Source organism: Apiospora phragmitis (genome assembly GCF_038363925.1).
Source record: "Apiospora phragmitis strain CBS 135458 chromosome Unknown utg000010l:1.0-9815664.0:1.0-9183399.0, whole genome shotgun sequence".
Classification (NCBI taxonomy): Eukaryota; Fungi; Ascomycota; class Sordariomycetes; order Amphisphaeriales; family Apiosporaceae; genus Apiospora; species Apiospora phragmitis.
In genome coordinates this window covers 2,791,724-2,819,356 of record NW_027117409.1, presented here as the reverse complement: position 1 = coordinate 2,819,356, position 27,633 = coordinate 2,791,724, and the positions used below count along the sequence as shown (strand labels likewise).

Genomic DNA, 27,633 nt, shown 5'->3' with positions numbered 1-27,633 from the left:
CCGGGATTGTGCGCGTGATAAGCCATTACATATCTGCTTCTCATGCCGTGCGGCTGTTTGTTTGGAACCTTCACCTTCCACCATGTCTGCTTCATACCCCGACCGATACCAAAAGTTGTCGAGCGCCAACCCGGCCGACGTCGAAATAACATGTTCGACGTACCGGCTCAGCAAAGCCGAATTTGAGCAGCTGCACAAGGGCAGTGTCGCGGCCAAGGCCACGGCCTACTGCCCCTACAGCCAGTTTCGCGTTGGCTCGACCGTCCTGGCCGCCGACGGGGTTTTCATCAGCGGCGCCAATGTCGAGAATGCTGCATACCCCGTAGGCACCTGCGCCGAGCGTGTGGCCTTTGGTAAAGCTGTTACCGAGGGCCACAAGGGGTTCAGGGCCGTCGCCGTCGCTACCGACATCGCGCCTCCGGCTAGCCCCTGCGGCATGTGCCGCCAGTTGTGAGTTCAATTTTTAACCTACCTGGCATAACCCGTTCGGGATCGACATTGTCGAGGTGTTGTGGTATCATCTACGTGTACGGTATGCTGATTTGCGGGACAAACCTTGGCAGCATTCGTGAGTTCTGTGACCTGAAAACGCCTATAATCATGTTCGACAAGAACGGTGATTACTTGGTACAGAAATTGGAAGAGGTAAGCAAAATCGATCCGTGGCCGCGGCCATCACGGCATGTCTCATCCAGCTTACACGGGGTGCTCTTATAGCTTCTGCCGCTTTCGTTCGGCCCAGAGGCACTACCACCGCCTGGCCGCCCAGGGGTATCTGCATAGGATCTGAACCCCTGTCCAGGTACTTGGCATGGTCCGGCCATCTAAACTTCATAGATTAACTATCTAGATTGAACGGGCATGGGCCCCACGGTCTCGCCTGGATCTACAATGATTGTCCTGTACTTATAGTAGCTATAGAAATTTGGCGCAGAAGGTGGTTGTCATGATGGCGGATCTACTCCTAGCAGATAGAAGGATAAGGTACGGGTCAGTAAATGGCCACATATCATCATACACATCTGACCAAACTTTCGGAATCTCATATGTAAAAAGATCTGTTGAGCAAACTCTCTTCCCTTAGTGCCGCTAGAGTCTATATGTAATAATATCTTAGGTCCTATAGTTTCCCATTAGCACGACAGTTCTTGTTAGGCGTCAAAAGAATATTCGCATTGTTCACCAGACTACTCCGTAGCAATCAGATATACCGTAGCGGTCAGAGCCGTCCCGTCCCTCTTTTCAACATGGGAGCCCCCTCGGCCCCCTATGCTGATGCTGCATGTGCTGAACATCAAATGGATTCGGAGCAATGGGGCCGGTCCATCAACATACGTTTACAGCTTATATTGACACCATTTCATTGATGGACTGATTTGACATTGATGTTTCTCTTCACACAACACCCCATTGGCAGCAGTGATGTGTTGTGTTACATGCACTCAGATGTTTCATATGCATCGGCCAGTGAAGTACGAGCTGAGGCATGGGTACCTGGAATAAGTAGTGAGCTCGGACGGATCTTAGTGCATCAAATGGATTCAGTACCTGCTGCCGGTTAAGGACCCAGAACAAGCCTACCTGACACCACCTAACCGCCCATCGATAAATACCAGGGCCGCTTTTTATCTAAGCGGCCTACTTTCAGCCTACTAATGTAAATTGAGGTCGTGTTGGCCGGCACCGCGACACTGTTTCCTGCCCGTAGACACTTCCCTGTTCGCCTTGAGGTCTGCCCATACACAACATCTCCGGGGCATGAAAAGTCGCACACTTGGTGAAGCGCTGGTTTAAGAGTCGACCGCGCGCGACGACGACGACGCCCTTGCTTGACCTACTCTGCGAAGCCCATCATCCGCTAGCCCCCCTTTGTACGATCACACAGCCTACCTAAGCGTACATTCCAAAATTGACGAGTAGCTCCGACAATACAGCGACTACCAAGAACGGGAGCTTAAAGAAGAAGAAGAAGAAAACACAGCGGCACAAAATGGATCAGGCAGATATACCCGCGCTCCTCTCGCGCCTGGCAAGCGACGAGGACGCCGCGCGCAAGATGGCCGTTTTCAAGCTGCAGTTTTCCATCAACGACCCCTCGTTCGCCGACGTTTTTATATCCTCGGGCGGCCTGATAATACTGCGACGGTTGATCATGGGCACGGGCGGAAATACGTTGGCCTATCGCTGCAGAGTTTGAGTCGGTTGTTGGAGGTCGACATGGGCTGGGATATCTTTGAGAGCCCGACGGCCGGCGAGCTGGTCGAGCGCATCGTCGAGCTGATCGTCATGAACCCGCTGGTGAACATCCTGCGAGGCGCCATGTCCATCCTCGTCGCCCTCGTGAGCCATTCGCAGGCCCCTTCGGGGTCTGAGCCGCGCCCCTGGTACCTTCGGGTTTCGTGCGCTTAAGCCAGCCGTCGCCGTTTATCCACAATTCTTCGACCTGGTCATACAGCAACTCAATTCGGCCGATCATGCCTTGTGCGCCAACGCGCTAATGCTAATCAACTCGCTTATCAGGGGACGCCGTTTCCTCGGAGCCGAGTACAAACGGCAACGGCAACGGCAACGGTAGCGGCAAGAGCGTATCGGAGGAGTGGCCCAAGTTTATCAAGCGGCTACAGGATTTGGGCTTGATCAAAGCTGTCTACAATCTCATGCAAAGCTCGGCACTACAAGACTTGGCTCACCCCTTGCTGGAATTTCAGTCCTTGACCAAGCTCCTCCTGCGGAAGTGGAAGGAGGTGCGGGTCGACTTGGAGCGGCCAGAACACAGAAGAGCTCTGAAAGGATTGCACCTGGCCAGCGCGCCGAGCCGCGACCACTTCAATGGAGTAGTGAATGGAGATGATGCACCCGAGCCCAACAACAAGAAGGGGAGTAGAAAACACAATCCGGAGAAGTGGCGACGACTGGGTTTCGAGACCGAAAGCCCAGTAGCAGAGTTTGAAGGAGCAGGGTTCCTGGGAATGATGGACCTGACAGACTATGTCCGGAAGAACGAAGACGGCTTTCAGAAGTTGCTACTAGAGCAGTCAACTCGACCGCTTCCCGAGCGATGCCCAGTGGCGCGAGCAAGTCTATCCGTCACACAGACTTTGTACGATCAATTTGACTGCAACAAGACAGATATAGAGGACTTGAGGGGCTATCAACTGTCTGATACCAGACACCAAGACAAACTCTTCCGCCCGCTACTCTTGCAATGGTCTAGGCTTCACACAGCTGGACTGCAAGCCTTCTTCTGGCTGTGGAAAGCCACGGGCGCTGGACAAGGCGATTTCGAAAAGATCGTCGAACTTGTGCGCATACTAATGGATCAAGTGGTGGGCAGCTCGGGGAGGTCAAAGGACGTGGTTGATGTGGAGGAGGATCTCCTCGAATATGACTTGGCCAGACTACGAGAATTACAGATGGATCTCCTAGAAATGTCATTTGAGGAGAACTGGGGCCAACACCTGTACCAGGTTCGCGATGATTTAAGGAACGAATCCCTCTCTTTCGTCAAAGAGCAGCGCGTAAGGTGCCTTCTACAAGGATCCTGGTTTTCGAAGCCGGCACCACGCAAGGAGAGCCAGGGAGCCAACTTCCAAGCCGGGCGTGCAGCTCATTCAGCGCCATGGCGCTATGCCAAGCTCTCGCACAACCGTCGATACCTACACTATGCCGACTTCGCATTACGGGCGGAGCAAGATCCTATTCTCGAGGCCCTGACGGAGAAGATCGACCTGAGCAAGATCAGCTCGGTGGTGTCGAACGTTTCGGTGATCAACGACGACGAAAAGAGCAATAATACGCAAACCACCGACACGCCCGGGCCCAAGACATCGACCGGCAGCATAGGCGCTGCGAGTGGCGCAAAGACGAGCACGAAGATTACCATGTTTGGCTTTACCAGTGCCGAAGAAGCGCTGCGGCCGAGTGGAGACGGAAAGGAGCAACCGTTGCTGACGCTGTACCCGCTCAACAACAGCCTGGCGTCGGAATGGCTGGATGGGATGTTGATGCTCTTGGACCAAGCGCCTCTGACGGCAGACACGACGAAACTGGTGACGCTGGTGGGAGAGTACAGCCTCAAGATCCGGCTGCTCAACGTGGGGATGGAAGCGGCATATGGCGGGCCGCCTCCTGGGGCGGGAGTGGTACCCAGCCGGCAGGGTTTGGACGACGATTATTATTACGAGATCTAGGGTGTTTCGCGTGATCGTCTGCCTTGGAAGCATCTGTCTTGGAGGCATTTGGCTCGGAGCAAGCGCTCGCCCTGGAAGGAGCTTGCTTACAAAATAATGCATGAGAAGAACATGAAGATAGGACGGGGTAAATTTTGTTGGTTTGCACTTGCGTTAAAGGATATACCCCCCGACATGATGAAAGTCAGGACACGAGGAGGCTGCTGTTGGAGGATCCCTGTTTTCCCCCGTTGAGCCTCAGTACTCAAGAAACGTCCTGTTTGTATGTATGATCTGATCTATTGGGTTGTGTTGTTGTTGTCGCCCTTTTTTTTGCGCGCAAAGCGTACAGTACAGAAGATGAATCAATAGAGAGACGACCCTTACAAGATTCCGAGAGTCCCATAACCACTTGAAAATAGGTGCAATACTGTAAGACCAGAACTCCCCCCACCCCCACCAGATCCAGATTGTCGTCCTCCCTGGTTTCAGCGCTTGTTTGCTTGTTTCTCCTAGCCAACCCAACCTCCCACTTTTAACGGCTGAGCTCCATAGTTAGCCGCTGAGACAAACGGCTGAACTCTCACCCCCCCTTCTCTGTCTTCTCGATATTCCTTCGCCAATCTCCCCGTACCCGACCCGATCTTGTGCCAACAAAGGAACTCCTGACAAACAAACAATTAATTGATGCTACTCTCATGGCCTGGTAATTCTCTGGTGGCCGACTGATGGTTCAGACTTTATACTTCTGAACCTGTATTCATTCAAATAACAAGATGGGTCCTCCTACCATGACGTTCGGCACCAGCGCCACGCCCACCAAACAACCTACCAACGGTTACTTTACCAAGGGTCAATGGCACTGTAAGTTGACGGCCAAGTTTTGCCTTTGACACGAAACTCATGAATTTAAGGCAACTGTCAGCCGAGACTGCCAGCTGTTCAGTTCCAGGTCCGGCGCAAGACAAAGAACGAAGGCCGCTGGTTCTACACTTGTCAAAAGGATCGATCCAAGGGCACCCCGGGCGCCCCCGAGCATTGTGGCTTCTTCTTGTTTGCCGAGGATGCAAGACTCCGCGAAGAGGGCGCCTTGTTTAACAACTCTGACACCGAGCCGTCGGCCACTCAAACCCCCAGCAAGCGTATGAAGCAGACCACGCTAAGTGCTGCCGTGACACCGCGGGCACAGTCCGAGAGGAGAGTAGGCTCCACCCCCATCGCCTCCGTGGCGGGATTGGGAAGGCAGGTGGGCGTCCCCGTTGCGGGCGTCAGCAGTAGCGTGGCCCCCAGTTCCAGCAGTGCGACGATGCGCGCCAGCGATAAAAGCGATGGCACGGCCGCGCAGGAGGTGGAAACCGACAGCGAGCTGGAAGACTCGAGCGAGGATGAGCTCTCCCAAGCTGCGCCGAGCACTGCTGCCGCTGCCAGGGGTCCAACCCAACCGACTCGGGCTAGTGCGAAGCGTAAGAGGCCCGCGGACGAGTCCGACGACGACGAGTTCGGCGGCTGGTCGTCGGATGAAGAGAGACAGGCCGCTTTCATCACCGATAGCACGACGACGCGCGGCACGGATGGCCCTGGCCGAAAGATCGATGCCTTTGCAACCCCGGCGGTTTCGAGGACGCTCACAGACACGGCTACTGGCTTGGCCACGCCCTCGCTCACGGACAAGCCGATCCGCCGCGTGTTGTTTGCGGAGCCCGAAATCCAGTCGACGGCTAAGAGACAGCGAACGGACGAAGACGGGTCTTTCACGCGCCCTGCCACGGCGACGCCCTCTTCATCGCAGGAGAGCGCCACGACCCCCGGCTCCCACGCCGGCGCTCTCAATGTCACGGACACCGTCATGGGGCTCCTGAAAGGCCAGAAGAGCCTCAGCGACGAGGTCCGGGCCGAGGTCCGGCTTGCGCTCCAGAAGTTCGAGGCCCGCGCCAAGGGGCTCGAACGGGGCCGCGACGCCTCGCGCCAGGCGGGCAAGAAACTCGAAGAGCGTATTGCGAAGCAGCAGGCCCGCATCGTGGACCTCGAGAACCAGCGGAAGATGGATGCCGAGTCGCGGCAGAAGATGCGGTCGGGCATGATGAAGTTGTACTCCGAAGTCTAAAGGCCGGAGGCGAGCTGAGAGTGCGAGGAGAGACGTTGACGAGAGGATATGAAATGGGGCATGAGGAGAAAGTTTTTTATTTATTTCAGGGTCTGGTTTGGTATCGTTCATTGCGTGGCTTTTGAGCGTTGAGCGCGATTACCTACGAAGTTTCGGATACCCCCTTTTGCGCATGAGTATGGAAGCCCCGAGCCTGGGGCATCGATTCATGGTGCCAATCAGTTAGCAATGAGTTGGCTACACACGCCTTCGTGTTATATGAGTTGGTGATCTTTTGAGTGTAACACATATGTCTATATATTTCTATCCATATACTGCCCCAGGTTCCTCCCACTAGACACTGGGTCTCCTCACCCAGGAATCCCTTGTTGGTGGCCGTGAACACGTCTGTGTCCGGTGGTAAAGCTTATCACCTATGTCCAAAGCACAAAGCTGGCTATTTCCAACCACAGTCCTCATAGAGGCAGCAGCAGACCGGTCTCCAAAAGAGGCGGCTGGGGGTCGGAGGGAGGGGTGGTTAAGGACGGCTATGCTTCAAATGCCCAGGCCGGCCTGGAAACTCTGTGGGCATCGAGTTTCCCTCCTTCCCCCAATGGTGCTTCCCGGCTGTTTGCTACATAACCCCTCATTTCTCTATAGTCTTCGGCAAAGGCACCAAACCGCATGGCCCAGTCAGTGGCTTGAGGGGAAGACGGGAAAAGAAAAAAGTTGGTTCAGCCCTTTGTTCGGTGTTGGCGCGCGAAACAGGCTTCTATTCGACAGTGGCGTCGCCTCTTCGGTGGTCCATGGGTATAACGCTGTTTGCTTTTGTTTGTTGTACCACAGGGCTAGCCACGCTGCAGGGAGATATGCATACACATGCAGGATCAGAACGTAGGTTTGATATGCTTCGATGACAAGACTGGAAATGTCTCGTCCCTTCCTTGTGTCCTTCTTACTTGGCAGCCCCAAGAGTAGCGACATTTACAAGATGCATCGTTCGTGGGCTTCTGGTACGACTATGCATGCCTCTTTGAAAATAGGCGACTCAAGGTTAATATATTCCAGGTCGTGGGCTGATGTGGTTACACTGCAGCGAAGCGAGATCTGTAACCTACCGATTCGTACAACATACTGTACATGTACATGCAAGCGTATGCCCAGATGTATGAAGAGCTCTGTCAAGCACAGTCTGCTTGAAATCGAATCAAACCCATCTCACTCTCACCGGTTGATTCTATGGTAATCAGCCAAAGAGGAAAGTCACGGGGGCCCATCCTTCAACACGCTTGCCTGCCCCGATCTCCAAAGTCGTCGTGCCAATCCGGGCATAAGTCTCCAAGGTTGTACGATTCCGCACGTCAACAGGGGATTGGTCGACGTCGTATCTGGCATTCCCGGCAGTTTGTCTTGCTATCATCCTTGCCACAACAGGAAGTCGATCTCCGCCCTCTAGCCTCATCCGTGTAACATACAACCCATCATGTTGACGATAGTTGCGTCTTGTGCCAATCGCATCGCCGTACCATCATGCAAGGCATAGGTAACCACTCGCTAAGGAAAACACCCTTACTGGACAGGGAAGCCCTCTAAACCCGATGGACTTTCTTGTATATAAATACTACAGGAAGATATGCCGTTGCAAGTGTTTCTTGTCATGTTCTCTCTCGGCAGCAAGAATACATCTTCCAGCCCTTCCTTATCTGGTAAAATGCGTCTTTCAAAGCGTCGTCTCGCGGCCGCTGCAGCGTTCACTTGGACGACCTTGAGCGGTGTAGCCTTGGCTGTATCCCTTGGCCCCTGTCCGCCTTTGGGCCCGGTGCTTCCTGCTCCAGTCAGACCATCGGCAGACCCGGACGTGCAAGCTGCTGTCAAGTCTTTCGAGGGTAGTCTGAACGCCCTCACCGCGGGCTACAATGCCTCGGCGGTTTCGGTTGCCGTCAAATCAATACAGGAAGATGAACCCTTCTTCAGCTTTCATTACACTCCTCCGCACTTCAATACCTCGGACACCCATAAGGTGGATGCCGACACCGTGTATAGGATCGCCAGTATATCCAAGCTCTATACTGTGCTCGGTGTCATGCTCTTGGATGGAGTCCGCATGGACGACCCCGTGACCAAGTACTTGCCCCAGCTACGGAACCTGAGGCGTGAGCCAGGGGAGCCAGTCAACGAAATCACGACACCGGACTGGGACGAAATAACGCTTGGATCTATAGCATCGCATCAGTCTGGTCTTGGTTCTGACTGTGGGCATCCATGTTCCCTTCTCACCTTCCGCGAAACATACAAAGAAAGCAAATGGCTAACTTGCCCCAAGTGGCCCTCGAGTTGGCCAACTCCCCCGGGAATTGGACAGAACTCGGGCGGCCTGCCCTACCTGGCGATCCGGGGCCTGATTGTGGTGGTACTCTCCTTCTTCCGCCATGTACTACTTCTGAGCTCTATCGCGATTTTGGCAAACACCATTCTGTGTATGGCCCATTCACGTCGGTCGTGTATTCAAACGTGGGTATAGGCATTCTTTCCCTTGTCATAGAGGCTGTATCCGGAAAGTCGTTCGACGACTACATCCAAGACACCATTCTGGACCCTCTTGGCTTGACATCCACCTTCCCCAGCCGACCACCGAGCGACACGAAAAGGGGCTTCATCCCAGACACAACCCCTGAAATGAACTGGTGGGACTACGATTTTGGACCCTGGTTTAGCTCGTGAGTTTGCCCTGCACACAAGTGGTTGCCCCTAATTCTACTCCAGGACTGAACGAGAAGTCGAACAGGGCCGGTGGGTTCTACACCAGTACTAACGACTTCCTGACCCTGGGCACCGCCATCCTGTTCAACAAACTGCTCACGCCGTCGCAGACGCGGAAATGGATGAAGCCCCAGATCGCGACCTCGTCGGCCGGCCTGCTGCTGGGCGAGCCCTGGGAGATCTTCCGCGCCGACAACGTCACGGCCGACGGGCGGCTCGTCGAGATCTACACCAAGACGGGCGACATATGGGGCTACGACGCCACCTTCTGCCTCGTGCCCGACTACGGCATGGTCGCCAGCATCCTGACGGCCGGCTTCGAGGCCGGCTCGGCCGCCGTCTTCCGGCTGTGCTCCGACGCGGTCCGGCACCTGCTGCCGGCCCTCGAGAAGGCCGGCAAGGCCGAGGCGCGTGCCACCATGGCCGGCACGTACGCGGACCCGGCGACTAACTCGACCATGACGCTCGCGGTCGACGAGACCGGGCCCGGCCTCCGGGTCACGGATTGGGTCGTGCGCGGCGTCGACGTCAACGCGAACTACGCCAACTACGCCAACATGGACGGCCGCTTCGTCGAGGGCGTCGACACGCCGTGCCGGCTGTACCCGAGAGGGCTGAAGGCCGGGTCCAGCGGCGGCGGCCCCCAGCAGTTGGTGTCCTGGCGGGCGCACTGGGACACGGGCACGCCGCAGCAGAACGCCGAGCTCGACAGCGGCTACGTCTGGGCCGAGCTCGACCGGGTCATCTACAAGTTCAACACGCTCGACGATGTCGTGGCGAGCGTGGGCGAGGACGGGGCGGCGAGGGGCTTGGATCTGCGGGGGTTCCGCGTGCAGTTGAGACGGGTGCATTAGGCCGGCGCGCGGGTAGATTTAGGTTGCTGGCTGGCTGGCGCTACATGCTTTGCAAGATTCAAACTCTCCTTCCCGTTCCTATTTCGTCCGAAGTAAGGAGGGGTGAGGAGGGGCTTGTTACTAATAGTTACATGTTATCTACTATAGCAGGCATGAAGCTCTCTCACTCTTGTGCATAGCCCCCGCACCAGTACTGCGGTGGCTTGATCATTCACCTGAAGCGACCCAACAACGAATAAAAAGGCCTGAAGGGATGCTAACCACGACTCGTTCTCTCCTGGGATGCAGACCTGTAGCTAGTCAATACTCTCGGTAGTTCTATCAGAACGACACGTTGTGCGATTCTATCTGTAACCTAGCATGAACTCTAGTTGGACATGTGCCGACTCGCCGTGGTTTCACCCACACACGGACATCTCCTGGCTTGGTGTCCTCCAGCTGTAGGTCCAGAACGATCCAGTGGTCAGGCCAATAGATACTACGATGATGTTCGCGATCATTGAGCCCGGTGGCAGATCGAATCCCCGGAGGATCGAAGACGATATCGCCAGCCGGGTTTGTGGGATGCGATCTCTCGGTGCGAGCAGCCCTGTTGGTGTTCGCGCTGAGTGGTGACTATCCCGCCTAGTTGCCATCGTGATGGCTGGGAGTGCGAGTCATGGATATCAGACGCAACTCTCGAGGGCGCACGCACTTAGCAGGTATGTAGACGCATCATCGAGGCAGATACTGTAGATGCCTATTGCGATCGCGATCAAACGAAACATACACCTCTTCCCTGATGAATGAAAGATGTCTTGAGCCTTATCTTATTATTTCCATATACACTTGTCCTTCTTCGTGTTCGTTGTCTGCGTCTTCTTTTATCTGATCGTGCGTTTCTATATGGCCTCGGAACCAAATAGGCCAAGACTCCTGCTAGACCCCACCGCTGCCGGTTTCAGCAGAAAAAGAAAAGCCCCGAAAGAGACCATGTCCGGCTCAGCGGAATTGGTGAAAGCCAGCCTGGCCGGTGCCTACAACAACCTCGACGAACCGCAGCCGTCGTGGAACCGGAGATCCAATATCATTGGCATCACCGTTAGCGTTCAGGTACGACCCGACAATCCTAATAACCCGCCCCCCGCCACTATGGGGGGGGGGTCCAGGCGTAGTGACACAACAGATGCTGATTTCGCTTTTCCTCTCCAAGGCATTGACTTTTGCATGCGCGGGAGCCAGGTTATATTCGCGTGCGAAGATTGTACGATCCTGGTGGTGGGATGACTATCTCGTCCTCGCCGTCTTAGTACGTCCAGCCAGGCTTCCGACATCAACTTTGCAGAGAGGTGAAGGGAACGGAGCCCAGCTGACATCCAGGTCCCACCACCTGAACTAGATCTGTTGTATCGCCGGCTCGACCATAATGTGCATATGTACGTTGCAGTGAGGAAGGCCGCAGACATAGAAAACTTGCTAATAACTTACTTGCCCACAGCTACGGATCACGGCATGGGTCAGCACGTTGTCGAAATTTCCTCCATGGAGCTGGCCAGTTTCCTGCTTGTAAGAATAGCCCACTTGCATGCCAATACCAATTTCATACATGGCCCCCCCCTTGGAAGATGCTAACGAGTGGACGTGACGAACAAAAAGCTACACTACGTCGGCATGGGCACATTCGTCCTGTCCGGTATCCGTGTCAAATTCGCCCTGCTGTTCCAATACCTCCGCATGTTCCCGGACCGGCCCAAGATGATGAGGATGTGCCAGGGCCTCATCGTCTTCACCCTGCTCTACGGGTTCGTCATCTCGTTCATGGCCTGGTTCCCCTGCTTCCCGCCCGTGGCCCTCTGGGACACGTCTCGGCCGCCGGGGCGGGCCAGCTGCTACGGATTTGGGGCTTCGACCGTCGAGGGCCTCTACCACACCTTTATCACGGTCTTTGGCACCAACGTCATGTTGAACATCGTCGTCTTGCTTGTCGCCCTTCCGCTGTACTTCCGTAAGGGAGTCGATTTCCGCTCGAGGTTAAGCCTGACAGCGATGCTGATCATGGGTGGATTGTGAGTAACACCAGGTCGTGACCTTTTTTTTAATTCTATTATTACTCCGTATTCTTCTCTCCCTTTCCCATTCTTCCCCGCGTTGCAAATTGATGGCGGGTCGTCCCACAGGGCGGTTCATGCTAGTTGGGTCGTATGTTGTTGGCTGGTTGGCTAATCTTCGTGTTCTCCTCCTGCCCCTGACTTAGTGTCAACTCCATGGCGATCTGGCGGCTCGTCCACGTCCAACTCATGTGGGCCAAATCAGGAGCCTACCCCACGTTCGACCCGACCTGGAACGCGCCGACGATCGTCATGCTCGCCGTGCTTGAGGTGAACGGCGCGACGGTCTGCGCCGCCATCCCCATCGCGGGGTCGTATTTGTCGTCGTCGCCGCCGCCTTCCTCTTCTCCTTCGTCTGCTTCCCTGGGCGCCTCCAGCAAGGGCATCATGGTGACGAGGGACATCCGGATCGAGCGCACGCTCCGCAGCTCGCTCGCGTGCGACCACCACCACCACCACGCCGACGGCGACGGCGACCGCACGTACGATCCCGCCCTGTGCCCCGCCTCGCCGCTGGGGTGGCGGCTGGGCGAACGGCGGGCCAGCCGGGCGGATAGCAAATACAGCGATATGACCACGACCACGAAGTGCGGCAGCGCGCCGGAAGTGGAGGACAGATGTCGGCGCGTGGGGGGCCTGAATCCGCACTATCGAGACTCCTTCATCCGGGCCCAGGTGGTTCCTTTTGACACATTTGGGAGGGTGCGGTCAGTGATAACGGCTGGTCCTTCGTCACATCGTTAGAGGTCGTACTGAAATGCTTCTAGATCCCCTGAGCCTGTTTAGTGGCTCGAAAATTATCACAATAGACTACTACAATGGCGAGACAGTTAGATTGGGCATCTGGGTTGATGGTGCCTCTACATACCTTTCCCAAGAAAGGAGAGAGGATTCTTGGTATGATTTGGAATGCATGGAATGGAATACTATGTAGAGTGTAGAGCTTTTCGAAACTTGAGATTGGTCCGATATAGGTGAGAATGGGTTGCACCTCGTCGAATCTCTACAAGTAGCGCCTTTGCGCCCTTCCTGCAATGTCATTCGCACCTGCCATTTAGGGCTAGTCAGAACGTGTTTCGTGCTTCAGTAGTTTAAGTCGATAGAAATAAGCAGTCACGAGTAGAATCACCACCACCACTACACGTTGGATTGCCAACGGTGAATCATTGATTTCTTCTTCTTCGCTTGAATTTAGTCATCTACACGGAAAAGTCACAAAAGCCTAGAATACAGAGAAAAAAGAAGAAGAAGAAGAAGTGGGGAAGGGGGAAGCCCAATACATCTCAGCCACCCCCCATATAAAACACTTGATCGATTCGTTCTCTACCTCACATACATACGTGACGATGCAGCGCACATACCTCGCCTTCCAGCGCAATGCCCACCTCCACACCCTGCAGACCGCCGTCACGGCCGTGCGGTCCTACGCCTCGCTCGAGGAGTCCAACAAGGCGCTCTTCAAGGGCGCCGTCCTGGAAGGAGACGCCGAGGCAGGCGAACGCCACCACGTCGTCGTGACGGAACAGACCATCTTCCACCCGCAGGGCGGCGGCCAGCCCAGCGACGTCGGGTCCATGGAGAGCGGTAGCGGCAGCGGCGTGCGCTTTTCCGTGTCCGCGGTGCGTATGAGCGCCGCGAGCGAGGGGGAGGTCCTGCACTTTGGCCAGTTCCTCCTCCCCGGCAACGAAAACGGCGCCAACAACACCAAACCCACCACCACCTTCTTCCAGCCAGGCGAGACAGTGACCCAAACCATCGACGCCGAAAAGCGCCTCCTGTACTCGCGCTACCACACGGCCGGCCACGTCCTAGGCGCCGCCGTGCGCCGCCTGCTGGAGCACGAGGTAGCCGGCTTCGACGAGCTGAAGGCGTCGCACTTCCCCGCGGCGGCGGCGTGCGAGTTCGCGGGCCTGATCGACGGCCAGTGGAAGGAGGCGATCCAGCGGCGCGTCGACGAGTGCGTGGCCGCGGACCTGCCCGTCGAGATCGGCTGGTGGGACGAGGCCGACTTCCGGACCCGCGGGCTCGAGCGGCTCATCCCCGACCGCCGCGCCATGGGCATGGCCGACGACGAGAAGTTCCGCGTCGTCGACATCGTCGGCGCCGAGGTCTACCCGTGCGGCGGCACCCACGTCGACAGCACCAGGCTGTGCGGCCAGACCAACGTGAGGAAGATCAGCCGCGCAAAGGGGAATTCGAGGGTAAGCTACGTGCTACCGTGATAACATTGGGAAGCCCCCCTTTCTTCATGAAACCGTGGTCCCCGGTGGACGAAGGATACACTTCTAAAAATAGATGAATAGACCGAGTGCAAATATTTGTGGCCCTTCATCAAGTTTACTGTACATGCAGCTGACCATTCTATTCTAGTTCTGCATCGTTATTCTAGGATTCTCAATGACCATGACTTTATTGTGCCTTGTCGAACCCATCGTCTTTCAAAAGACAGGATGCCACAGTGTACTCCCCTTCAGTTTCTCTTGTACACTCTTCTACCACCAACCCAAGTTTCCTTTCACTCTAAGAGACCGGAAGTCTTCGATGTCGATCTCTTCCACAGGCGTGTCAAGCACGACCCAATCGGCAAAGGCCCCTTTTCTAATCGCTCCAGCTTTGCCTTCCATAAATCCAGCAAAAGCTGGGCCCTCGCTAAATCCTCGGACAGCCTGGTCGAGGTTCAATGACTCCTGTTTCTGCCAGCCTTCCGGGAGTCATCCGTGCCGCGCCCGGTATGTGGGTTCCTTCGAGTCACTGCAGCATAGATGCCCTGGAAAGGATCTGACGGCTCCACGGGGAAATCGCTACCCAGCACTGGCCGGATACCTAACAAGGACCGCATTCGATATGCTTCATGGTCTGTCCTTTCCTTGCCCAGTCGCTTCTCGGCATACGCCATGTCCGACGTCGCATGCGTGGGCTGGATCGAGGGTATGATACCGATGGAATGCATTCGGCGTTGATCATCTGGGTGGATAATCTGAGAATGCTCGATTCGAAAACGTCTCTGTGACTGACATTCCGACAAGGACTGATCAGGACATACGAGCTCCAGAGCAGCGGTCATGGAGTCTACAGCGTTTCGGTTGGCGAGGTCTCCAATAGCGTGTATGTTGACCTGGTAACCTTCTTTTGCCCAAGCCGAGGCGACTCTGGTCAACTCGGTGGCGTTGATAAGGAGGGATCCAGTAGTGTCGGGCCGGTCGCTGTAGGGCTCGAGCATGGCGCTTCCCCAGCTCCCAAGAGCACCGTCGGCAAACAACTTGACGCTCCTTATACTAAGAAACCCATCCGCATGAACGAATTGTTCCACTGCTTCGCCACAGAATGTGTTCCGCTCATCGCATTCAATCATGGCGTAGACTCGAACTGACCAGTCATCCGTTCCTGCGAGATCTCGGAAAAGCTTCAGGTTCCCGGGGCGTGACGCCGGCATCATGCATGCCGACCAAACCGAATTCATTGAGCTTAGACATGGCGCTCTTGACAAACCTCTGTTTTTTTCTTGCTGTCTGGCTTGGGCCAAATGTCCATGACCACATCCATGGCATTGTCGCAGAAAACGCCCATACCCGGGTCTCTCACAATCTCCCCACCTGGAACGTCGGGCAGCGACTCGGGAAGAAGATCCAGCACTGCCTGAGAGACCCAGATGCAATGCACGTCAACTCTGTCAAGCATGATATATAGATCCTTCAGTGCGCTGTCCTCCAAAAGATCTGCCTAGAGGAACGGTCAGCAGGTAGGTTCATCATCATTGTAGCCAGGTGGCCCAGCTGCGGCCACTACTCACAGCTGTGGGCATGTGGCCGAGCGCCATCTGGTCCCAACCAACGCCGCGGATCCATTCCTGCGCAGAGCCCGAGCCAGGGTTCTCGGCAAGGTAGTCTTTGACACGACTCCTGACTTGGTCGAAGGAGGAAGAGCCGAAAAGATCAACCGAGTTCAGGAACTCGCCGTACTGGAGGAGGTGTCCATGACCGTCCCACAGCCCTGGAATGACGTGACCCAGCTGGGCAGACTTGGCCAGCGCGGAGTTCGGTTCCGACTGGAAGACCTTGGAGAAGGTGCCAGAGGGTGATACCGTGAAGCAGTCAACATATGGCTCGGTTGCAGAGTGGGTTCTGACGGACTGGTAGCAGTGCGTCTCGGAGAAGAAGTGGTCTGCGACGCCTTGACGGTACCCGACATAGCCAGCAATGCCTACTACCGCGGCCGAAGTATACAGCCAGAAAGGGCTTCCCGCCTCGGGGCGAGGCGATCCAAACCAGCCCATCCTGATGCCTCACCTCTCAAGGACGGAATGCACTAAACAGAGGCGACAAGGCTGTCTTGAAAAAAGTCTACCAGTCTTGGTGATTGTCAAGGAGTGTAAGTGTAAGTTGTTCTGTGTTGTGATGTCGATTCGATGCGGGCAAGCGCCAACCAACAAGCAAGAAGCATGCATCCGAATTCGGCAGGACCCACTGGAACTTGCAGATTTGGTTGCCCATCTGAATTGTTAACATTCACTCGGGGTTTATCTGCATGAGATGTGCACTGACTGACCTCCATTATATATGTTGCATTATGTATGTACACACGGTGACACATACATGTATCAACGCATGTCAACTCTCGCGTACCTAACAGTAGTAGAAGCTCTACTATATTACACATACTATTCCGTAGTTGTATCGTGCGTAAAGTGAGTAGGCTGCTCTAGTCAGGTACGCCATGAGCTTAACTTTGGGCCCAGGCTATCCTTGTCTAGGCCTGGCCGCTTCCTCCTTTGATTTTTTCTTTTCTTTTCCCCAAACTTCTCATAGCCACAATCGCCGTTGCTTATGGGGCGCATCGTTCCTGCTGCACCTGCCTAAAGTAGGTAATGATTGATGTTGATGAATGTAGTTGCTTCAAGGTGTCTGTTTGTCTACATAACTGGAATCTACCAGTTCTCTCAAATATACTGCGGGGGCGGGGTAATGCGACCAAGCGAAATAAGGGCGCCTAATGGCAAGCAAGGGTCCTCAGCTCGTATGTAGGCCAAGTTGAGTAATGTCGAACGATAAACACCTATTTGCTCTTGTTACTAAGTGAAAGCCCCAATAATGTGTTCGACAAAGCCATACGAACACCATACAACTTACGAGACTTATAAGATTGCCTATTTACAATATTATGATATATTAAGCTGATAAGACACAGTCGACAAACCGTTAGTACACCATGTCGAACGTAACCGAACTTCGCAAGCTTGCCGAAACAGACACTTCCCAAGAGATCCCTAAAGAGCAGTATGGCCCCATCATCACCAATCCTCCGTTTGTCTTCCTCGACGGAACCTTCAACACTCGCGATCTGGGTTTAGTGCCGGACAGCCCTGTCCGGGCAGGTTTCATATACCGGAGCGGTGCTCTCACCGCGCTAATAGATAACGGCAAGGCCGTCATGTCAGGCAAGCTGGGAATCAAGCGAGTCTTTAATGTGCGCTCACTCGGGGAGCGACAGAAGGGTCCAGACCCCGAGATCGAGGGCATTGAAAACACGTGGCATCGGAATGCGCGGCCAGACTCCACGCCCGACTTGGACAAATTCGTCTCAGGAGTCGGCGAGAAGGGTTACGAGGACATGTATCTCGAGCTCATCGATGTGTACTCTACAGTCTGGAAGGATATACTGAAGCACATCCGAGATAGGCCTTCGGAACCTTTCATGTACCACTGCACCGGTAAGAAAAACCTTGATAAGTATTCGTAGGACAGTGCTTATGCTGTGAACAGCTGGACGGGACAGAACAGGTGTGATTTCCGGGCTCCTCCTCGCCCTTGCTGGCGCGTCACCAGACACCATCACTCTCGACTACTTGCTTTCTCGCATTGGCACCGAGCCCGTACGGAAGCATCTCGTTGCGTTCGCCATGGCCGAAACCCATGCTAAGAGCGAGGATCAACCGGGATTCTTAAACCTTTGCAGCCTGACGGCGGCCAGCTGGAATGCGTTCGTCAACGGTGTGCAGAGAGAATATGGCGGCTTCGAGAAGTTTGTGACAGAGAAACTTGGCTTTTCGGCAGAGGATGTGGCTACGATCAAGAGGAATCTGACGAGCTCCTGAAGGTTGGACGATGGTCCCGTAAGACGACAACCAACCATGCAATGTCGCGCAACAAAAATGTATTTGTGTGTTCAATAGCAATGATGTTGAAGCTTATGAGTATTGGGATCGTGTGAATTATTGGCTTTGCCCATAGGCCTGGTTGGTTTCGTTTCCTGGGAACAACATCATGCTCTCCCTACACAGCTGGGAGAACCTTGAGGCATGTATGCGGACCAACTCCAAGTTTAGCAACATTGATATGTTTCACGGGCCGTCACTGGAGCCAATCCCCAAGCCAACTCTATTTTTTTACCTAGCCACATAATCCAAAACAGGTGACACAAGCACGCACACCTCCTTTAAGCTTGCGAGGCTGTCGTCACTCGGAGCGAGCCAAAACTATAAATCTGTTGTGTTGTGTTGGCTGTGCCCAGATGATAAGAGCTTCCAGGCTTAATGAAAAGCAATATGTGGCTTACCGCCATGACATCATGCCCAGCCACATAGCGGCTGTAAACAATCTCCACCCTCCGACCCTTGCGTCAAGTGCTGGCCAATCAATTCTCCGGGTTCTAGCGTCATAGGGGTCCTAATGCGCCTACTGTACCTATCGACATGTTTGGTCTTTTGGTGCGTATTGTGCGACCGACCCCCCTTCAGCCTTTGCGACTTTGATCATATCGCTGATCGAAAGCAGCCAGAAAAACCTGTTAGGAGGTTTACCCCAAGGGTCCGATAAGGATGACTCCGAAGGAAGGGTCTCCTGCTTTCGGAAACAGGCAGGGAAGTCTATCCCTCGATTAGATCACCGGATCGCAAATAGCTGTTCCTTGATTGGGGTCCCAATGCAGGCAATGCCTAGCACACCAACACTTTTCCCTGTTTGTCTGCGAACGTCGATCTTCAGGATGCTACGTAGGGCTTGATGTCATGGTAGATCTGGATGATGATGGACTTGGGGAAATCTAGACTTTGTTTGCGACGCCTGTAGATGATGGGTATAAGACTGTAAGGTATTCCTCACTTAGATAATTTCTGCCTCTCCTCTCCATACCATAACAGACACAATAACAACTCTGAACCACTCCGCCCTATCAAGCACAACGTAACGTAGATTTACCTATCTCCCTACCTATATACACAATCAAACCAACCATCATGCCTCACCACCACACTACCACTACCACCACCACCCGCAGACGCGGCCTCTTCGGACGCAAAAAGGTCGTACACCACCAGAAGCGTCACGCCACTCTCGGTGACAAGATCAGCGGAGCCATGTTGAAGCTCAAGGGCTCTTTGACACGCCGCCCCGGCCAGAAGGTGAGCACCTAGTCGCCCTCCTCCCATCTACCGTAATCCTACATTGGACATACAAAATACTAATGCATCACAGGCCGCTGGTACTCGCCGCATGCACGGCACAGATGGCCGCGGTAGTCACCGCACCGGTCGTCACTATTAGACGGGGAAGAGACAAACTGGCGAAGCTAATGAGGAGGATGACATGTCTTGAACGGCATGAGAGTTGTATGATAATGATACCCCCACAACAGCATGGTCGCTGGGTCGAAGATAGAGAGATGATTCTGGATTGTACTATACGATGATACCAATTACGACGATTATGATGAAGGCTCTATGTGAGTTGGGACAGATTTGGAAGCAATTTATAGTGGTTATGAAATATCACAATTTTGAACTCACCCAAATGTTTTAACAACGCTTGCAACTTCGTGAGCGGCGATGTTAAGTAACTAACATAAATAATAGTAACTGAACTGGAAATATTTTATAAATCGATGTGTGCGTAGGTCTTGGGGGTCTAGACAATCAATCGCAAACGTGTGGCACCCCTACAGCGTGACCACGTATATGAGACTAACCTCACAACAAAGACTGTGCTCAAAACTGATTCAAGTGCAACATCATCACGTCTTAAAGATATTGTACTTTTCTTCCCCGCAAACTTAGGGCAGTCCCTACCAAAAGTCGTGTGTTGGGATTATCAGCACCTCGGATCGAGAGCCGTGGTGTTGATGTACTGTGATGCTCGATGGATAGATATTATGAGTTAAATCTCAAATACATTAATAACTATGAACCGATATTGTTAGCGGATAGTCTAACAGGTACATAACCATCTAGAAAGAGTCGCTATACGAGTTGCTATTTGCTCCGTCTAAGAATTCGCTCTTTATGCTATCGAAGTAAGGACGCATTTCTCTATGTACAAGTCGCGGACAAGGTGAACCTCCCGCGGACTCTCTAGCATGGGTTGATCCAGAGAGCCAACATAGTAGTAGAAAGCAAGCCATATAATCGATGAATCTGTATCCCTTGACAAATAAAGACCATAAAACCCCCCTTTCCTATGCAACCGGCCAAGAACGAAAAGGTTGGTGGCGTCTTCAAAAACTCCCCAGGATGCTCCCCAGTACCACATAATGCCCCCGCCATGCCATGCCAGATATGAATGCAATAGGAAAGAGACGCATACGCCGTTCTACCATGTCTATACCCCGAAGCGTATTGGTAAATCCAGGTCCGTTGATAGACCCAAAGCCAATCGGCAGATAGGTAAAGCAGGCACATGAGTAATGGACGGACGAGTGCGTAAACGAAAAGACATCCGAGATGCCCATCATGTGTGTCTGCTGCGTTTTCCTCCGCCGTTGCCACCAAATAGATCCTTGCCTACGTCGAATAGCTCGGCCAAGTTGATCTTACGCTTGCCTGTCGTCTTGCTGATATGGCCTGTCTTGGGGCGGGCACCAGACCTGCTAGGTTTGGGCCGAAAGTTCTGTGTAGCGGGGTGGTGGTTGGCGGCATCATTGGAACGGTTGTCCGACAAGTCGAGGTTGGCGATATTAAGGTCCGACTCTGAAGGATAGGCCATCGAAGACTGAAACGTGAAGGTGTCTTGGGTTGGTACCACGAAATGGGGTGGTGGAGCAGCTACATGGACGCTGCCGGCAATCTTGGGGTTGACGAGATCCGAGGTTGGAGCAGGCGGGGCCGAGTTCGTCCTCACGTCATGTTGCTGTTGTGGTTGTTGAGGTGCTGGCAGGTTGGCGTTGCTGTTCGAACGATGCAGATCGGGTGCCGGAGCAGCCTCGGTTTTCATGTTTTCCACTTCGTCCTCGCTGTCGAGCGGCTGAGACGAGCCATCTCGCCCCTCATATCGCTCGTTGACCCATAGCCGGATCTGTCGTCCTTCCCCATCGGCCAGGCCGATGTTCTGTTTTTCGAGGAAAGCCAGCAGGTCCTCGAGGCAGTCCTGGTAGCCATCGGAGCGGGCTTTAGTCTGTGCCGCGGCCGATGTTTTATATAGTTTTGTGACGGACAAGGCAGCGTTCTTGAAAGCATCCATAAGTTGCTCTGGCGAATCGAGGCCAGCGGCAGGAGTCTTTGTTGGCGACGTGCCCCGCATGTTGCTGTCCATGATTGCCTCTGCTGATGAGCGAGCCCCAGGCCAGTGTCTTGCCTCTTCTTTGATCGTGGAATTGTCGGTAGTTGGGCGATGAGCCGTACGGATTGCCCAGGTAGTTTCGGACTGGGTAAGCGTAATTCGGATGATGTGGCGGTAAGCAAAATGCAGTTGTAGCGCAAAAGCGATGACTGGAAGGAAGTCTGTTGTTCACAGTGGGGGCGGGCTTGCTGTCTTTCGTCGCCGATGTTGGGGGACCCGGTGGGCCACGAATATGGAATCGGAGGGGTGGTTATGGGGTAGGTAGGCGATTCAGGAATCTACCAGCCTACTAGGTACAGAGGCCCAAAAGCAACCGATCACTGTAACAAAGACAAGGGTCGCTCTAGAGACGTGCATGCGAAGTAGGTATATAAATAACGTCTCTTCAGATTGATTCGTACGTTGAACGAAGTCGGGTATTTGGGAGAAGGAGAGATGGGGGCAGCCGATGGTGGTGCAAGTGATGGATGGCAAGGAGAAGAAGTTGATCGATGGACTGACTCCGAGACTCCCCTTTGCTCGTGATGATGGGCTTGGGCTTGGCTGAGAGGTGAGATTGCAGCACGTTGCCGCCCCGTGCGGCCGACTACATAACAGGTTAATTTAGTGCATTCAATGTTGTACGTACCTTTAATCGAAGGGAGGATGATCCAATCAATTGCTGCACATCAGCTGTATTTCGGCCCGCATCAATCCACGATTCCGAAGATCAAGTTGAAGTGAATTGTGTATCCGTGCGCACCCCTGGCGCATGGCTTTTAGTTCCTGGGCAGGGCCGGTACGGAGTAGACAGGTACAGTAGAATTGCTGGCCTTTGCTGAAATGGGCTTAGCGTTGGCCCTCTCATGTCTGATTGGTCGACAATCCTTATTGGGCTTTCGGGATTTGGACCTCATACATGCACGCACTTCTGCTACCTCCATTGCGGAAGGTGAAGCTGCTACAAGCAGAGCAAATAAGTATATCATCACTTCGAACTCGATGAGACCGTAATTGTCTTCCGACAGAGTGACATTGTAGCTCGAACCTCCGGGACGAAATATTGTACACGGTGGTGATATCAAGAGGAGTCCTCGCCAAGGCCGTGTATACTCCGGATGGGCCAGTAGAAATATGCCACTTGAGTCTACTTTGACAAGACGATGCGGTTCAATCTGCATTACATACAGGTTCCTGGTAAAGTTTGCACGTATCGTGCTTTATTGCCAATTGTTTTCTAATTCGGATTGATCTTGACACATGTACTTACATCTAACCTGAGATATGAGTGGGCATGGCTAACATATCATCAATCCGAGGGTCCCAAGACCAACCTCAGCAATAGCTGCCATTCCTCGCAATCAGACAAACGCAAGGGAAATAACTGTTTAGAGAAGTCACATCAAGACAGGAGCTTGTTCTAATCATGGCTACTCTAATCACGGAGCTCCCAGGGAGGCTGGGTTGGGATAGGAAACTCGGCTTCATGTCCCTTGCTGCTAGCAATTCGCCATCACTCCAATATTGAACATTGGGGCATACCATGTGCCATTAGTGAGCATCTCCAAGCTGTATCATTCTGACTCGGGCGATGCAGGTTGAAGGTGGATGGGTAAGCTGATCCATCGAGAGGGAAGGGAGATACGGTTAGAAGCTGGAACGGTATACCGAGGCTCTTATAGTATACCGCTATAAATCCATGGAGGTCATGGTAGATATGAATAGTGTTTTTATTAGAAGTGATGGCCATGGATATGCAATACAGTCCCACGAAGGGGTGGTTGAGAGCCCTCTGAATTCTGCTCCATAAGTACATATCTTTCTTCCCTTTGTCTAGGTAGGTACGTGGGGTGGCCGGAGGGGGTAGGAGGCGGCTTGCTGTCACTCTCATCAACCTGCCCCACTCTAAACCAGCTACCAATCTTTTCCTTGACCTAACGTTAAGTGCCGTGCTTCTTCACCTTCCTTACTCCCTCCTTGCATACCCCATTCAACGCGTCTGGGATTTTTAACAACAGTCCCTCACCATCCTACCTCATCCCTCCTTTGCAAACGCACACATCCTCGCCTTGCACCACTAGATTGGCGCCATTTCCTGAGCGCGTCGCGACTTGTGATAAACCGCGTCGGGTCGCGTTGAGTGCTTGTGAATTACAGTTGTAACTCCAACCTTCACCACTTCTACCCAATCCGAGGCGGGACAGCTCACATCATGGCTCCCCGCTCGAGGCCCAGCGCCGTCGACACTGACGCGTCAATGCCGGATGCTCCCGAGCCCGTGTCTCGTGGCGACGCAATGGTACGTGCCATTCACCTTGGATCTTTGCGAGGAAATCAGAGCCCGCGCAGTGATCATCTATGCTAACCACCGCCAATCTAGGAGGTTGACGAGTCTTTTGACGATTCAGACACGAACCCTAATACAACTGCAAGCAGTGTTGCTGGCGACCCTGTCGATGGCCGCAAGAAGAGATCAGAGGCGAACCAGCTGCGCCGAAGCATATTTGGAAAGAAGCATGATGCTTTAGGCGAATCAAAGGTAAATCACTTACTTTATTGCCCGTAATGGGCAGGAAAAGCTGTTTAGGTCTTTTAACTGATTTTAACCCACTACAGGAAGATGACAGTATCCGCCGATTCCGCTATCTACTAGGTTTGACCGACCTTTTCCGACATTTCATTGAGACGAACCCGAACCCCAAGATTCGGGACATCATGGTCGAGATTGACCGACAGAACGAGGAAGAAAAGAAGTACAAGAAGAAAGGCTCCAGACAAGGTGGTGCGGCTACGGGCCGCGTTCGCCGCACAGAAGCCGAGGAGGATGCTGAGCTTCTAAAGGACGAGCGCCATGGTGGTTCAGCCGAGACGGTCTTTCGCGAGTCGCCAGCTTTCATCCAAGGTACTATGCGAGACTACCAGGTAGCTGGTCTCAACTGGATGATTTCTTTGCACGAGAACGGTATCTCGGGTATCTTGGCCGACGAAATGGGTCTCGGAAAGACCTTACAGACCATCTCATTTCTGGGATACCTACGACATATTATGGATATCAAGGGTCCCCATCTGGTCATTGTGCCCAAGTCTACTCTGGACAACTGGAAGAGAGAGTTCGAGAGGTGGACTCCCGAGGTTAACGTCTTGGTCCTTCAGGGTGCTAAGGAGGAGCGACACATCTTGATCAACGAGCGCCTCGTTGACGAGAAATTCGACGTCTGCATTACCAGTTACGAGATGATTCTCCGAGAAAAGTCGCATCTGAAGAAGTTCGCCTGGGAGTACATCATTATCGATGAAGCGCATCGTATCAAGAACGAGGAGTCGTCACTCTCGCAGGTCATCCGCATGTTCAACTCGCGTAATAGACTGCTTATTACAGGAACGCCTCTTCAGAACAACCTGCACGAACTTTGGGCCCTCCTCAACTTCCTTCTACCCATGTCTTCGGAGATGCGGAAGCTTTCGACCAGTGGTTTTCTGGGCAGGACCAAGATCAGGATACCGTTGTACAGCAACTCCACCGAGTACCCCGGCCGTTCTTGCTTCGCCGCGTCAAGGCCGATGTTGAGAAGAGTCTTCTGCCAAAGAAAGAGGTCAACTTGTACATTGGAATGTCGGATATGCAGATCAAGTGGTACCAGAAGATCCTCGAGAAGGATATCGATGCTGTAAACGGCGCGGCGGAAAGCGAGAATCCAAGACTCGTCTTCTCAACATTGTCATGCAGCTCAGGAAATGCTGTAACCACCCATACCTGTTTGAGGGTGCCGAGCCCGGCCCACCTTACACAACCGACGAGCATCTAGTCTTCAACTCGGGCAAGATGGCGCTTATGGACAAGCTGCTGGGCCGTCTCCAGAAGCAGGGCAGCCGAGTTCTCATCTTCTCCCAGATGAGCCGTCTGTTGGACATCCTAGAGGATTACTGTGTATTCAGAGAATACAAGTACTGCCGTATCGATGGTGGAACTGCCCACGAAGACCGCATTGCCGCCATTGACGAATACAACAAGCCCGGTTCCGAGAAATTCATTTTCCTGCTCACCACCCGTGCGGGGAGGCTTGGGTATCAACTTAACCAGTGCTGATATCGTTATCCTGTACGACAGCGACTGGAATCCCCAGGCAGATCTTCAAGCTATGGATCGAGCCCATCGTATTGGACAGACCAAGCAAGTTGTTGTTTATCGCTTTGTTACCGAGGATGCGATTGAGGAAAAGGTGCTGGAACGAGCAGCACAGAAGTTGCGGCTTGATCAGCTGGTCATCCAGCAAGGTCGTGCTCAACCAGGAACCAAGGGCCCAGCTGCCAAGGACGAGTTGCTCAGCATGATTCAACATGGTGCCGAAAACGTGTTCCAGACGAAGGGTGCCACTGGCATGGCGGCAAAGGGCACAGAAATGGACGATGAGGATATTGACCAAATCCTTGCCAAAGGCGAGACGCGTACTAAACAGCTCAACAGCAAGTTTGAATCGCTCGGCCTCGATGACTTGCAGAATTTCTCTTCCGAATCTGGTTCCGCTTATGTATGGAATGGAGAGAACTTTGCCGCAGGAGAGAAGAAGAAGGACATTGGCATGACTTGGATCAACCCAGCAAAGCGTGAGCGCAAGGAACAATCATATTCCATCGATAAGTTCTACCGACAGGCTATCTATGGTAATAGCGGGAAAGCAGAGGCCAAGCCAAAGGCTCCCCGAGCTCCTAAGCAGGTCCCTGTCCACGATTACCAGTTCTACCCCGCCCGCCTGCGTGAACTTCAAGACCGCGAAACAGCCTACTACCGGAAAGAGATCGGTTACAAGGTTCCTTTGGCAGATGGCGACGAATCGACTCTCGAAGAACGTGAGGCTGAGCGTGCTCTTGACCAGCAGGAAATTGATGATGCCACACCATTGACCGAGGAGGAGCAAGAAGAGAAGGCCAAGCTATCCACCCAAGGCTTTGGGGATTGGAATAGGCGTGATTTCCAGCAATTTATCAACGGATCTGCCAAGTACGGTAAAACCAGCTACGAGAAAATGGCAGATGAGGTGGACAGCAAGTCGCCAGCGGAGATCAAAGCATTCGCCAAGGTCTTTTGGCAGCGGTACACCGAGGTCGCCGACTACAACAAGTACCTGCAGGTCATTGAGACTGGTGAAGAGCGACGCAGCAAGACACAGCACCAGCGGAACATGCTGCGAAAGAAGATGCAGCAATACCGTGTACCATTGCAGCAAATGAAGGTGAACTATTCGGTCTCGACGACGAACAAGAAGGTCTACACCGAAGAGGAGGATCGTTTCCTACTGGTGATGCTTGATAAGCTCGGTCTTGATTCCGAGAATCTGTACGATCGTATCCGGGACGAAATTCGCGACAGCCCCTTGTTCCGCTTTGATTGGTTCTTCCTAAGTCGCACACCGGTTGAGATCAGCCGGCGTTGCACTACTCTCTTGACTACGGTTGTGAAGGAGTTTGAGGACATGCAGCCCAGCAAGAATGGCGTCAACGGCAAGGCGAAGCGTGAGCCCGAGGACGAAGAGAACGACGAGGATAGCATTCTCGGCATGGCGCCTGCCAAAAAAATCTAAGAACGGGGTCAAGGTATGTTTTATGCCCTCACCCATCCTCCCTACATTGGCTAATATGCTAACATAAATATAGAACAAGGCACTTGACAATGTCAAAGGCAGCAAGGCCAGCTCGGCAGCCCCTTCATCCCGAGCTTCAAGTGTTGCGTCTACTCCCTCGGCGGCTCCTGCTCCGAAGAGTAAGAGCAAGGGGAAGAAGAAATAAGCTTATTGCTTGCTTTGTAGCGAGTTGTTAGATTTCACGGGCTTCATGGGAAGAGGATCCTGTGTACACATTCTAATGGCGTTCTGAGTTTACTACGTTGACGAGAGTTATCCTGCGCCTCTTCATTTGGTCGGCTGAATGGCTTGGGAAAAGACCCCGGGAATGGATTTCTCTCCTTCCCGCAAGGGAATGAAACGGCGTTACAGTGGTTTCTGATGATCGTTTTGCCCCCCTTTCACCGTTGATAGACACCGATCGCCACATTGTGGCCCTTTCAGATTCCGTACAGGGAGTCCGTTCGTCTGATAATGGACTTGCCATCGGCATGGCGAGACTAGGTAACGGGCCTGTAGGGGAAAAGGCTGGGTGGTC

General features: G+C 53.5%; 13 protein-coding genes across 13 annotated transcripts; 10 read left to right on the top strand and 3 right to left on the bottom strand.

Annotated features, from left to right (window-relative positions):
• Positions 1 to 82: 82 nt before the first annotated feature.
• PG994_010640 (uncharacterized protein) lies at positions 83 to 454 on the top strand (the record flags this gene model as incomplete). Its single annotated transcript, XM_066862049.1, has 1 exon — positions 83 to 454. The coding sequence occupies one exon, from the start codon at positions 83 to 85 to the stop codon at positions 452 to 454; it is 372 nt and encodes a 123-aa protein (XP_066711159.1).
• A 1,536-nt stretch (positions 455 to 1,990) lies between these two features.
• On the top strand, positions 1,991 to 2,197 carry PG994_010639 (ELMO/CED-12 family protein; the record flags this gene model as incomplete). The annotated part of the gene is made up of 1 exon (XM_066862048.1): positions 1,991 to 2,197. The coding sequence occupies one exon, from the start codon at positions 1,991 to 1,993 to the stop codon at positions 2,195 to 2,197; it is 207 nt and encodes a 68-aa protein (XP_066711158.1).
• Positions 2,198 to 2,217: 20 nt separating this feature from the next.
• Positions 2,218 to 4,190, top strand: PG994_010638 (elmo ced-12 family; the record flags this gene model as incomplete). Its single annotated transcript, XM_066862047.1, has 2 exons — positions 2,218 to 2,340; positions 2,541 to 4,190. The coding sequence occupies 2 exons, from the start codon at positions 2,218 to 2,220 to the stop codon at positions 4,188 to 4,190; spliced, it is 1,773 nt and encodes a 590-aa protein (XP_066711157.1).
• Positions 4,191 to 4,945: 755 nt separating this feature from the next.
• Positions 4,946 to 6,273, top strand: PG994_010637 (px domain-containing protein; the record flags this gene model as incomplete). Its single annotated transcript, XM_066862046.1, has 2 exons — positions 4,946 to 5,033; positions 5,084 to 6,273. 2 exons carry the CDS (start codon positions 4,946 to 4,948, stop codon positions 6,271 to 6,273), a joined length of 1,278 nt encoding a protein of 425 aa, XP_066711156.1.
• A 1,690-nt stretch (positions 6,274 to 7,963) lies between these two features.
• Positions 7,964 to 9,866, top strand: PG994_010636 (uncharacterized protein; the record flags this gene model as incomplete). Its single annotated transcript, XM_066862045.1, has 3 exons — positions 7,964 to 8,504; positions 8,576 to 8,969; positions 9,038 to 9,866. The coding sequence occupies 3 exons, from the start codon at positions 7,964 to 7,966 to the stop codon at positions 9,864 to 9,866; spliced, it is 1,764 nt and encodes a 587-aa protein (XP_066711155.1).
• Positions 9,867 to 11,271: 1,405 nt separating this feature from the next.
• On the top strand, positions 11,272 to 12,739 carry PG994_010635 (uncharacterized protein; the record flags this gene model as incomplete). Its single annotated transcript, XM_066862044.1, has 5 exons — positions 11,272 to 11,281; positions 11,344 to 11,411; positions 11,502 to 11,911; positions 12,100 to 12,660; positions 12,721 to 12,739. 5 exons carry the CDS (start codon positions 11,272 to 11,274, stop codon positions 12,737 to 12,739), a joined length of 1,068 nt encoding a protein of 355 aa, XP_066711154.1.
• Positions 12,740 to 13,299: 560 nt separating this feature from the next.
• PG994_010634 (putative alanyl-tRNA synthetase) lies at positions 13,300 to 14,175 on the top strand (the record flags this gene model as incomplete). Its single annotated transcript, XM_066862043.1, has 1 exon — positions 13,300 to 14,175. One exon carries the CDS (start codon positions 13,300 to 13,302, stop codon positions 14,173 to 14,175), a length of 876 nt encoding a protein of 291 aa, XP_066711153.1.
• A 270-nt stretch (positions 14,176 to 14,445) lies between these two features.
• PG994_010633 (amidohydrolase) lies at positions 14,446 to 15,386 on the bottom strand (the record flags this gene model as incomplete). The annotated part of the gene is made up of 2 exons (XM_066862042.1): positions 14,446 to 14,609; positions 14,639 to 15,386. 2 exons carry the CDS (start codon positions 15,384 to 15,386, stop codon positions 14,446 to 14,448), a joined length of 912 nt encoding a protein of 303 aa, XP_066711152.1.
• Positions 15,387 to 15,418: 32 nt separating this feature from the next.
• PG994_010632 (amidohydrolase 3) lies at positions 15,419 to 16,226 on the bottom strand (the record flags this gene model as incomplete). Its single annotated transcript, XM_066862041.1, has 2 exons — positions 15,419 to 15,673; positions 15,744 to 16,226. 2 exons carry the CDS (start codon positions 16,224 to 16,226, stop codon positions 15,419 to 15,421), a joined length of 738 nt encoding a protein of 245 aa, XP_066711151.1.
• A 932-nt stretch (positions 16,227 to 17,158) lies between these two features.
• PG994_010631 (tyrosine phosphatase) lies at positions 17,159 to 18,044 on the top strand (the record flags this gene model as incomplete). Its single annotated transcript, XM_066862040.1, has 2 exons — positions 17,159 to 17,660; positions 17,713 to 18,044. 2 exons carry the CDS (start codon positions 17,159 to 17,161, stop codon positions 18,042 to 18,044), a joined length of 834 nt encoding a protein of 277 aa, XP_066711150.1.
• Positions 18,045 to 19,184: 1,140 nt separating this feature from the next.
• PG994_010630 (uncharacterized protein) lies at positions 19,185 to 19,491 on the top strand (the record flags this gene model as incomplete). The annotated part of the gene is made up of 2 exons (XM_066862039.1): positions 19,185 to 19,349; positions 19,423 to 19,491. The coding sequence occupies 2 exons, from the start codon at positions 19,185 to 19,187 to the stop codon at positions 19,489 to 19,491; spliced, it is 234 nt and encodes a 77-aa protein (XP_066711149.1).
• A 1,179-nt stretch (positions 19,492 to 20,670) lies between these two features.
• PG994_010629 (uncharacterized protein) lies at positions 20,671 to 21,471 on the bottom strand (the record flags this gene model as incomplete). The annotated part of the gene is made up of 1 exon (XM_066862038.1): positions 20,671 to 21,471. The coding sequence occupies one exon, from the start codon at positions 21,469 to 21,471 to the stop codon at positions 20,671 to 20,673; it is 801 nt and encodes a 266-aa protein (XP_066711148.1).
• A 2,218-nt stretch (positions 21,472 to 23,689) lies between these two features.
• Positions 23,690 to 27,056, top strand: PG994_010628 (SWI/SNF family of DNA-dependent ATPase; the record flags this gene model as incomplete). Its single annotated transcript, XM_066862037.1, has 6 exons — positions 23,690 to 23,776; positions 23,858 to 24,016; positions 24,094 to 24,835; positions 24,871 to 25,145; positions 25,205 to 25,542; positions 25,586 to 27,056. 6 exons carry the CDS (start codon positions 23,690 to 23,692, stop codon positions 27,054 to 27,056), a joined length of 3,072 nt encoding a protein of 1,023 aa, XP_066711147.1.
• Between the last annotated feature and the right edge of the window lie 577 nt (positions 27,057 to 27,633).